Source organism: Arvicola amphibius, chromosome 2 (assembly GCF_903992535.2).
Source record: "Arvicola amphibius chromosome 2, mArvAmp1.2, whole genome shotgun sequence".
In the NCBI taxonomy this organism is placed as follows: Eukaryota; Metazoa; Chordata; class Mammalia; order Rodentia; family Cricetidae; genus Arvicola; species Arvicola amphibius.
Window position 1 is genome coordinate 143,344,241 of NC_052048.2, and position 12,205 is coordinate 143,356,445.

At 43.9% G+C, this 12,205-nt stretch overlaps 1 protein-coding gene across 1 annotated transcript in view; it reads left to right on the top strand.

Moving 5' to 3' along the window:
* The window catches only part of Igf2bp3 (insulin like growth factor 2 mRNA binding protein 3), a 145,110-nt gene that overhangs the window by 985 nt on the left and 131,920 nt on the right, over nucleotides 1–12,205 (top strand). The window contains exon 2 of the mRNA XM_038318613.1: nucleotides 229–289. Within this exon, the coding sequence (XP_038174541.1) occupies nucleotides 229–289 (61 nt within the window). The remainder of the gene's footprint in view (nucleotides 1–228; nucleotides 290–12,205) is intronic.

Here is a 12,205-nt window from a genome sequence, read left to right on the forward strand (position 1 = left end):
TATTGGTCTCCCTCCTTAGCCTTCTGCAAGTTAAAAAGCCACACCCACCCGAGGGGTCAGCTCCGCACCTTTGCCGTGCCCTGCGCCTCTCTTGTCCTTGAGCCGGGTGGGAATCTTGGAGCCCTCCGGAGGTCCCCGAAGCGGGCTGTGTTTTCTCTTAAAAGACTGCAAGTTTCAAGGCGGGGAGAGCCGCTAAATCCCTTCGTCTCGCCTCTTGTGTGTCCACAGGTAAAATGGAACTGCACGGGAAACCGATGGAAGTTGAGCACTCGGTGCCCAAACGGCAGAGGTGAGCCGAGTTATTCTTTTCACATCGATTTGTAGGGAGAAAGCGCTTGAACACAGATGAAAATTAGGACCACTCTAGCTTACACGCTGGGGGCCGCGGTTCAGCTTGCTGTTTTCCCTCTTGCATTTAAGTTTATGGCAGGTGTGTGTGCGCGTTGATAATTCTGGGAAGCAATCGAGGGCTTGTCTGCGGCCCCTGCTTCTGGGTTATTGTTGCTGTTATAAAAGCCTGTCAGGACGCTCTCGCAGCTACATTTTCTTGTCAGAGCCGGTCTAGTCGCTTCAACTGGAAACCCGCGTTTCAAAGGGCAAAACAGTCTTTGGGAACCGAGGGGATTTAGGAGACTGGGCCGGGATGGAAGTGGGGGCTGGTCCGCGGGTGGTGGGCGCTTCTGAGAGGGGAGGAACACAGTTGCCTTTGCCCTGGTTCACTGGCCAGCCAGCGGCCATTGGAGTACAGAGAGTGAATGCCGGGGTCCTGCAGCCTTTCAAACACTTCTAAGTTTTTGCAAACAGTGCCTTTGTTCAGCTCCTCCTGCCTTTGGTGTGTTTTTGCTTACAAATAACCGCCAAGGTAAAGGCTAGGAGATCTGTGCTACTTCAGTGGGATTTCTCTGAGAGCATCTGTAGCTGTCACTTTACAAAATATTTGCAGGCTGTTTTAACTGCTGAAGCTTTTTGGAGAAGTGGCTCTTTTTTCCCCCCTTGGCACAGGCCGTTTCTGGATTCTAACTCTTAACTGGAAAGACCGAGGTTAGCATTATGCCCTTCTGGGTTTTGCAAGGTGGGGTTAGGGTTTCTGTCTTGCCCTTCTGTCCTCCACCCCCCTTTCCTAACCTGGGCCAAACAATAAGCTTGAAGTTATTTCAAACCAGGGCTGTGTGTATCTGGTGAAGTATTTGTTAGCGTGTGCTCTGGGGGACAGAAGGGAGTCGCCTGTAGAGACAGGGCAGGAAGAATGCTATATGCTACAGTCAGATGCCTTATGTGCTATGTTTTGAATGAAGTTCTCTTCCCTGGATCATTTCACATTTCTGGCTTTAAGAATAAACTGGTGTGGATATTTGTAGATTATATAAGCACTTGCTTAATTTTCCTTAAGATAATTAGATATTTGAGGAACCTGATTTAGTTCCAGTTAAGGAATTTCGGTAGGGGTCAAGTTATTTCATATAGTAGAATGTAATCAGGTTTTTTTTATCTTCTAAAATAGATGTGGATAAAAAGTATTAAGTTGATCTTGGTTTCATAGAAATGTAAATGGTTGAGGGACAAAGCATGTGCTCTTAAGAAGACAGTTTGTGCATCAGCCGCTTTGAAAAATGAAACATACTCTACAGACGCTAGTTGGTTTCATGCTTAGCCTGTGTGTCTTGGTTCTTATTGATTTTCTCTCCCCTGTGCTTGGGATCAATCCAGGCCTTCATTTTTGCAGGCAGGAACTCTACACTTGAGCTACATCCCCAGTTCTTGTTTTTTATCAATTGTTGAATTAAAAGTAAGAAAAGTAAAAAAAAAAATAAAAAGAAAAAAAAAAGGAAAGAAAGAGAAAGAAAGAAAAAGAAAAATTGGTGTTGTAGCTTGGTGTTTGCTTAGCATATCAGAGATTGACCTCCGTTTGCTGTGCCCTCCACTTTTTCTTTTAGGAATTAATGTCTCCCCAGGTGTGGAGAATTAATTTAGGGACTTTGGTAACAACTGCTAGTCTTCTAAAAGTTTTGCTTAGTCTGAAAACAGTTACTTGTTACTTTTGAATGGGCAGGCTTCCTCTTTTGGAAAGCTAGCAGACAGATGTAGCAAGTGGGAGCAAATGTTTACTGGAAGCTTCTTCAGTTTATTAACAATGTAATAATAATAAGCTTTTCCAGCTTTTTTTGTTTTCACTACTAAAATGCTTAGGATTTTAAATGTTCTGCTGTCTTGCTAGCAGAACAAAGTAAACTGCGTACATTTTGTTTCTGACTTGAGAGCAGTTGAGTACTGGAAATCCTTTACTGAAATGTCTTTAAGTAGAGCCTTCTTTAGCTGCCTGGGAAATTTACTGTTCATCTATATGACGATTCAGTTTTAACTGAGCCTTTAAGTTGTGCCGTTTTCCTTATCTGGACTCTTCCATCATCTCCATGGGCTCTGGAAGAAGGCCAAGAGTTGGCCTGGCAACCATACACTCACATACCTATGGCTAGGTTAAGAGGTGACTCTGGGGTGGATTACTTTGATAGGAGCTGATTGCACAACTCAGTCAGATCAATAGAGTGCCAAGATAGTCTGCTGAACTTTGAGACAGAGTTTGTTTTGCTTAGCAGTCATTTTTCCACCATGATGTGGGCATCTGAGGCAGGCACGCCCACTTGTAGGGTAGTGACCTTTATACCTGTTTGCAAGGCATGCTGGGAAGCGGGTGCTGGGGAATGCTTCTGGTAGAACTCTGAGATGGACGCACAGGGAAGCAGGCACAGAGGTGATTGGATGCTTTGCAGGCTAGCCTAGCTGCTCTCATTGCTAGCTGAGCTGGGCGGGAACCTTTCAGGAAGGGGTATTGTTGAGTTTGGTTCAAACCAAGCTTAGTTCCCCATTACTGATGTCTCAAGGGAATGTGGAAGGAATGTGGCTTTTCTGCATTCAGATGCCCCTCTGTTGTAGATTACAGCAGAGTGCACAGGGCTTGAGGATGCCTGTGTCCAGAAGAGACGATTGCTTTGGGTTCTGAGAGGGTGTTACACCCTCAGTCCCAAATTCAGAGGATACAGCATAGGAAGGCTTGATAGCTTCCAGATCAGGATTAACTTTTTTTCCTCTTGGACATAAGGTGAGTGAGGAAGTAGTTTCATCTAGGAAGGATTGTGGAAGAGAGTGGTTGGAAGAGCCACTGGTGTCTGTAGGGCTTCTGGATGCCCTGTGTGCTTATGTAAACGGTACTGCTGCCCTGTTTTTGTTATGTTGTGGGCTCTTGGGCACGGGAGAGGGAATGGCAAAGTTGCTGACACTGCAGAACTGAGACATGGTGGTTTCAGTTAAATTTCCATGCCTTACAGATTCTTGATTTTTTTCATATTTTCAGTTTTTCACAACCTACTCATATTTGATCAAACTTGTGATTTAGTTCTTAACCTTGGTTATGAATTATTTGAATAAAGGAGAGAAATTATAGGATGTTATAGTTAATGTGTACCAAGAAGGACCCTTGAAAATAGTTTGTGGTCCTAAAGCTCAAGTACTTCATGTTCTTAATAGGAAGATAAAGGAACAACTTGCTTTGATACTGGAGCCTTGTCTCATGATGTCAGTTGAGTAGAACATTACAGAAATGACTGGGGTTTCATCCCATTGTGAGAAGCTATTTAAAAGCTAGCATGTTGCTTCAGTGGCTGTTGAGTATGGAACAATGCAGAATACCCATTAGCCGGGGGCATGGTAGCTACACACTGTGGGCCAGCTTCAAAGTCTTAGGGTGGCAAAAGCTGTTTTCAATGCTGACCATTTAGATACAGGTATAGTTCTCCTTAGTGGTGTGGGACAGATGAGTCTCACTTTTGAATTGTGGAATTTCTCACACATGCAGATGGTTGAGGTTTAAGGTTAGGGAACTTGGTTGGGAAAGAACTTGGAGCAAAGTTATCTTTTGAGTGCATAACTTAAGATCGCCTGTGTGACTGTTAGTTAAAGTGGTTGTGGCTGGGGAGATTTTTTTTTTTAATTTCCTATTTGCTTGATACAGTTAGAAAGAATTTGTGAGATTTCTTACTTTAGCCTTAATAGACTTTTTAGAAAGGAAATGCTAAGTAGCTTCTACCATGTTTTGCTCACAGCAACCCGAGGAAAATGTTACTGAAATATGATATCTCTGCGGAGGCAGTGGGAATTGGGAACCTGGCTTCTGATTTTGGCTCTTGCTTTTGACCTGTGTGGTTGCTGAGACTGCTCAGGCCAGATGCCGTTGTGACAACTCCACAGAGCATAATTTGTTCTGAGGTTTTGCCACTTTCCTGGAAGCAAATGGGTTCTCAGATAGGCTTAAAATTTAAAAGTACCTTTGGAATTATAGAGATCTGATGCTTTCTCTCTAAGGAGCTTGACTTGAAATTTTCTGTAGTTCAGTAGTTCAGTAGCTTTCCCCGCCTTTTTCCTGTGTACCACTTTCAGGCGGGCAGTGAATGGAAAATTATCTTTGCCATGCTGTGGAAGCCTTTGTGAGCCCTGCTGCGGTGGTCTTGTTGTCACAGGACTGGGATCGCGCAATCAGTGGCGCTGCCGAACCACCTCCATCTTTGTGAGGGACTCTTGCAATTGCCCTTAGCAGCATCCAGGCAACAGCTTTCCTAAAACTAATTTTTTGAAAGGTATGAATTATCCATTCACTAACTCTGGCAGTTGGTTTGGTCTGGGAGGAAGGAGAGGCGGAAAGATGATTTAGCCGTGCTATTCTTAGCTCTGTTTCCTTTATCGACTGTTGCGTCTGATTCAAGCTTCCAGAGTCACAAGACAGGAGGTGGCACTGTGGTAGCAGTGACCAAAGGGTTGGCATTCTTAGTTAGGATTTCTACCCCACACATCTGATGTTTACAAATGGCTTGTACTGCCTGGATTTGCTTGAAGGCTGGGCTGGTGGTAGACATACTTTGGAGAGCTTTGTTAAAATTGAGGGTATAATTTATCAAGACCTGAAGTCCTGTCTGGTAAGTGCTTAGTATTGGTAAATAAATAGTAGCAAACATTAACATGGTGTGTGAATTTTGTTGTCCTGAAGTGGGGGAGGGAGACTATGACTCATACTTCAACAACTGTACATGTTTTAGAGAATTATCCTGAGACCATTTAACATGATTAAGAAGTACTTTAAACTTATCAAGAAAAGTGTAGTAGATAAGATGATAAAGGACCAAGTGTCGTGTTTTTCTTTTGAAGCTAGAGCTTGCTGTATAACCCAGGCTGGCCGCAGACTCTTAGTTTTCCTGCCTTGGGTTCCTGGGGGCCGTGATTACTGGGGTGTATTACCATACACCAGGCTCAAAGTTCTTAGAATATCTAGCATTATTATCACTTAATAGTTGTCTAAGAAATAGAGTCTGTTGCAGTCATGGTATTACATATTCTGCCCAGCAAACTCTAGCAACTTAACTGGTTCAAAAAACATTTTTTTTTTTTTCTTTTTTTGGAGATAGGGTCTGTTTCTCAGGCTGGGCCCAAATGTGCTGTGTAGCAGAGGATGATCCCGAATTTCTGATCCCCCCAGCCTCAGCCTCCTGGGTGCTGGTTATAGGCATCTGCCACCATGCCCTGTGTGTTGGGGCTGAACCCACAGCTCTGTGCGTGCTTAGCAAGCAGTGCACTAACGAGTGTTACATCCCCAGCCTTTCTTAGTTTCTTACCCTTGAGAGAGGATCTCACCATATAAAGCAGGCTGACTAGGAGAGCCTTCTGTCTCGGCACAGCTAGCTCTTCCTCGTGTTTCTACAGATCTGTTAGGTAGTTGGTTCTCTCCCACATGATGTCATTTTGGGTGATTTATTACAGCTGGATTAAAGAGTCCTAGAGGAGTCACTCCCACAACTGGCCCCTGGGTGCTTATCCCTGTAAGATCTTTGTCCAGGCGCTATCTCCTGCAGTTAGTAGCCGAAGTGTGCCCCCCTCAACCCAGTGATTGGCACATTGTTATCTCTGTCCCAATCCATTAATTAAGGCAGTTCACCTGGTCAGACTAGATGCATGAAAGATAAGGCTATGTCTCTGTCTGCAGATGGTGGAATTGTGTGCATGCTCATCACGGGAGGAGTTGATGGGCATGGCTACAGTCAGTCTAGGAAGTTCTCTATCTACCTCAGGGCTACATCTCAGGCCTTTGTTTTTTTGGATAGGGGGTCTCCATGAAGCCCAGGCTGGCTTTGAAATTGCTGTGTAATCCAGGATTTTCTTGGGTCTTAATTTATATTTGGGAAATTTTTTTTGAATTTGATGCTATTTCTACTAAAGGGGTTTGTTGGCCTCAAATGTTTGGAGCATAGAATATTGGACCAAAAGTGTATCTAGTAATAGCTTTTCTGTCATATAAAAGGCCAGGGTTCAGTTTCCAGCACCGAGAATGTTTTTTATTGCTTTTATCAATAGGAATGGAGAGTCGTTCTCTGCTTTTATTTTCTTGGAAGAGACACATTGGTGTTAGCAGAGGCTCTCTCTGTAAATTTCTAAGAAGCAGTAACTCAGTAACTGCTGATGAATTAGAGAGTTGAGAACCAAGGATAGCCAAGCAGTAGGGTGTAAAATGGTGGCAGTCACCAAAAGGGGGCATTATTGGTGAAGGGACAGATTCTGGGGTGGGAGGTAGGAACTTTCCTTTTGTCAAGTTTTTATTTATTTATTTATTTTTTTATTTTTTGGTTTTTCGAGACAGGGTTTCTCTGCAGCTTTAGAGCCTGTCCTGGAACTAGCTCTTGTAGACCAGGCTGGTCTCGAACTCACAGAGATCCGCCTGCCTCTGCCTCCCGAGTGCTGGGATTAAAGGCGTGCGCCACTCCTTTTGTCAAGTGTTTAATGCTTAGAAATACAAAAGGAGTGGAGAAGATCATTGTGTGCTTTATTCTGGAGCTCAAGGGAAGGTAGGTGGTAGAGAAGAAAATTAGACTCCTTAGATGTGTTCACCATCAGAGTGAAAGTAAGTTGGTAAAGCAATTTCTTTGTGTAAAAAGTGTGTGCCAGAGGGGCTGGAGAGACGTGCTAGTGTTTACTAGCACTGGCTGTTCTTCCAGAGGATCCAGTTCTATTTCCAGCACCCATGTGGTAGCCTACAACTATCTGTAACTCCAGTCCCAATGGCTATGCCTCCTTAGCACCCATATGTGCCCATACATATAGACAGGTAAAAACTCCCATACACATAAAATAAAAATAAATAAATCTTTAAAAAAGTTGGGGAGGGGAGGTGTGTGTGTGTCTCTGTGTCTCGGTCTAGACCAGGCTGGCCTCGAACTCTGAGATCTGCCTGCCTCTGCCTCCTGAGTGCTGAGATTAAGGGCATGTGCCACCATGCCCAGCTTTCAGGTGTTCTTATTAGACTTAGTACCTTTGATAGAAAAATATCCTGGGGCTGGATAAATAGCTCTGAGGTTAAGAGCATTGACTGCTTTTCCAAAGGCCCTGAGTTCAATTTCCAGAGACCACATGGTGGCTCACAACTATCTATAATGAGATCCGATGGCCTTTTCTAACAGTGTATACGCAATAAATAAATAAATGTTAAAAAAGAAAAGAAAAATATCCTTTTCTTCACAATGGTCAGGTAGAGGGAGTGTTTTGAGGAAAACTAGACTAGACTGGGAAAGGCGGTGTAGTCACCTGAGTTGAGTTTGTGATGTAGATGAGCACATGAGCAGAGGGGGAGGTAATCCCAGCCTTTGGGACCGGAGGTGGCTCACCAGCTAAGCACATTTGCTGTTCTTACAGAAGACCTGGGTTTTCTCAGCACATGGTGGCTCACAACCTTCCATGACTCCATCACCCCGTTCTGACCTATAGGCACAGGTATGCACATGACACACAGACACATGTAGGCAAAACACTCATGCATAAAATAAAACTCAAAACAAAATTTTAAAAGCTTTGTGTAAGATGGTTGTGAGCCACCATATCTTTGGCCCAAAACAAATCTTTTTCCTTCATCTCCAAGACAGGGTCTTTCTGGGTAGCTCTGACCGTCCTGGAACTCACTTTGTAGACCAGTTTAGAGATCCACCTGCCTCTGCCTTCAGAGTTCTGGGATTAAAGACATTAATACCATGCCCAGTTAACCAAAATAAATAAATCTTAAAGAAAAACAACTAACTGAACTTCTAGCACTGCTGTAAGTGGATGGATTTATGACAATGACCTGGAATATCGCCTTTCTTCCAGATTTCATTTATTGACTCTTGGGTTGTCTTCCTAATTTCTAGAAACATTTATAAGTTCATTGTTTCTAATCTTTTAGAACTGGAAGAGTCCCCTAGTTCTAGTAGATCATCTTGTTCATCATTCAAGACCTGTCTGTAACATCTGCCCAGGACCTGTTGCCTGGTGTATTTCATCATTTCTGGTGGCTGTGAGCTCAGTTCCTTAAACAAATCATACACTTTTGATTAACATAAATTTGGGAAATCCTCTAGAAACTATCTTAAGTTGCAAAAGAGTGAGGTCCAGTTCAGATCTGTAGAGCTTACCTGACAAGCGGGGGTTGAAACTGTTGGTCAGTTCATTATGGCTAGCATAGGCTACTTTAATAATGTCTTACTCTGTTGCTCAGGCTGGCCTAGACCTCTAAATTCTTTAGTCACAGCCTCCCCTGCTAGGCTTCCAGGTACTCAGTCATACCACACCTAGCTCTTTTTTTTTTTTTAATTATTTATTATGTATACAATATTCTGTCTGTGTGTATGTCTACAGGCCAGAAGAGGGCACCAGACCTCATTACAGATGGTTGTGAGCCACCATGTGGTTGCTGGGAATTGAACTCAGGGCCTTTGGCAGAGCAGGCAATGATCATAACCTCTGAGCCATCTCTCCAGCCCCCACACCTAGCTCTTTTAAACACTTTAATCATTTGGTTATTTTTGGATGCTGGGAGAGGTTAAGCATTCTTTTCATTTTACTCATAAAACTTATGCCACAAGAAATATGATCTTTTGAAAGTGCCTAAATTCCTCCTTAATTTTGCTTCCTTGAAAATCTCATCCTAGATAAGAGCAGGCTCCTCAGTTGTGAATTCCGCCTTTGATGGCCACCTCACCTGCTGGAATGAAGTGCTTCCTTACTTAGCTCAGCTGATCTTGAAGGACTTGGCTTCCTGTCAAGACTTGTGTTTCTCTTCTGTAAGTTCTTTCATCAGTAATAGGATGTTTGGGGCTGAAGAGCAGTCTTGGAAGTTAAAAGGTTAAGAGCAGGCATCACTCTTCCAAAGGACCAGAGTTCGATCTGTTCTCTCATAACTACTGCTCTCATGACTCCAGTCCTGGGGTGGGGGTGGAGATCTGACTCCTCCTGCCTCCACGGGCACTTGTATACATGCTACTCACACACACACACACACACACACACACACACAATTAAAAGATCTTTTTTAAAAAGTTGCTACTTTCTCAGTGTATTAGACACCTACTGTTTTCAGGAAGGAAATTTAAAGAGACACAACAGTAAATTCTGTGATATTAGTTGCTTTGCTAAGAGATTCTCCATAGAGCCTTGGGTGAGGAGACCAGCCAGCATCACCACTGCTGGCCTCATTGCCCTGCCCAGCCTGACTTCACTCTCCCTATTAAGTTGCTCAAAACCTCAAGTGGCTTACTTGAGGATCTACAGCAGCCCTGTTGTGTTTGTGGGGACAAGTTGGGGCAGAGACATCTGCTGTCTTGCTGTCTCTGAAGTTTGGAAGTCTTTGAAGGGTTGACTTATTACAGTCTTCCTTTACAAAAGACAGCCCAAAGTGGTGGGCAGTCACGGTTTATTACAGAGTGAAACCGGTCAGGGAGTCTAGTTTTGTTTGGTTTTGGAGACGGGTCTCCTGGAGTCGAGGCTGGCCTTGAATGCCTGGTGCTGCTGGTGCTGTGGTCATCGGCGAGTGCTGTCATGCCCAGCTCGGACATCAGTTTGAAGAAGGAAACCAAAGCCTGGCATGATGGCTCATGCCTTTAATTCCAGCCGAGGCAGGTGGATCCCTGAGTTCTAGGGAAGCCTGATCTAGAAGGCAAGTTCCAGGACAGCCAGGGATATACAGAGAAATCTTATCTCCAAAACCCCAAAACAAGAAGAAACCAAGACCTTTAACTGATACATTTTTTTAGCAGCTTCATCTAACTATGAATGCATTGTGGGGTGGGTGGGTGGCATGGTGGCAGCTGAGAGAAAGTGAGAGTAGAGAAGCCCCAGCCTTTTCGCTTGAATGTGACGGTGGGAATACATTCTTAGCCTATAAAATGATCTGTTTGTCCTGGCTTGTTTGGAAGTCTCTTTAATTACTACTATTGTTGAAGATTGGGAGGCTTGGAGGTAAGTCTTTACCTTCTGTGTCCTTACTATGTGTTCTGCCTGCACCTGTCCATGCAGGCCAGAGGAGGGCACCAAATCTCATTACAGATAATTGTGAGCTACCATCTGGTTGCTGGGAATTGACCTCAGGACCTCTGGAAGACCAGCCAGTGCTCTTAACTTCTGAACCATTTCTCTAGCCCCTCTTTCTTTCTTTCTTTTTTTTTTTTAAATAAATATGTATTATTTGTGTGTGTGTGTGTGTGTGTAAATGTTTTGCTTGCATATGTGTATGTGTACCATGTGTGTGCCTTGTGCCCCTAGAGGCCAGAAAAGGGCATCAGACTGCCTGAAACTAGAGTTACAGCCAATTGTGAAGGTGGGCACTGAACCCGGGTTGTGCTCTGAACCTAACTCTGTAGCTAACGTGCTAGCTCTGCCATGCTGGTTTTAGCATAGGGAGTTGAGGCAGAAAGGTGTCTGTATGGCTCCTGTAGGAGTCTGTGGAATTGTGTTTGTGTTAGGCACAGACGTACTTCCACTCAGTTAAATTCATGGCAACTGCTGTGTTTTGGCTCCTTGAGAGCCAGATGTGAAAACTGGATGAAGGTGGATTGGATTTGGAGGTGATGGCCAATGTTGAAGAGCTTTGTTTTATTTCCTGACATGTACTCATTTAAGCAGAAATCTGTGCATCTGGGTGTGTGATCCCAGCACTCTGGAGGTGAGGCCAGCCTGGGCTACATGATGATAACCTATCAGAAAAATAAACCAAAAGTCTTCTTGCTCTCCTCTCTTTCTCTCTCCTCATCCTCCTCTCTTCTCTTTTTGATTTTTGGTTTGTTTGTGGTAGAGTCTCTAAAGTACTCCAGGCTGGCCTTGAACCTCTCTGTCTGACCTCCCTCTGACCTTGGGAATGTTCAGCACTGGGGGTACAGACTTTATGGGTGTGTTGTTTATATGTGTTAATTTTTTTCTCACAGTTTGACATATAATAGACTTCAGTAAACAGTGTAAGTATTGAACATGTGAACTTTACTTTTTTTGGTGTACATTTAAATCAACTTAAAACATGAGGGTGAGGACAGAGAGATGGCCAAATAGTTCAGAGCACTTCCTGCTCTTGCAGAAGGGCTGGCTTCTATTCTCAGCACCCACATAGCAGCTAACAATCACTTTGTAATTCCAACTTCATGGGCTCAGTGTCCTCTCCTGGCTTCCAAGGGCACCAGGCATGCATAGAGCAAATAGACCTATGTGTAGACAAAATACTCATACACATAAAATAAAGATAAAAGTAGAAACATCTTCATTTGAAACTAATCGCAATACATGAGGGCGTATGAAAGGCCTCAGTGGATAGAGTCACAAGGGCTGCCACCAAGCCTGGTGACCCAAGTTTGACCAGGAACCGTATGATGGAAGGAGAGAACTGGTCTCCATCAGTGTCCTCCAACCTCCGTGTGTGCTACTCAAGGGAATGAATAAATGATTAAAAAGCAACCATAAGGCAAAATAAATCTCAATCTCTCTTTCTTTGGATTTATCTTCAAAGAAGCATGGTGGAAATGCATTTATTCCAGCACTTAAGTAGACACCACTGGATCTCTGAATTTGAGGCCGTTTTGGTCTACATAGTGTATTCTGGGCTGTCCTGGGCTTCATAGTGAGATTTTGTCTAAAAAAAAAATGTTCTTACATTTAATTGTGTGTGTGTGTGTGTGTGTGTGTGTGTGTGTGTGTGCGCGCGCATGCGTGTGCATTCTGGAGGGCACATGTGTGTGTGAATATGTGAGTGCAGGTGTCCTCCCTAGTCAAGAAGTCGCAGCATCTCTGGAGTTGGAGTTGTAGGCTGGAGCTAGGTGTTTTGGCTCCCAGCTTGTTCCAGGAATGCCTTGTCTTCATCCCCTGTGTACAGGGATTATAG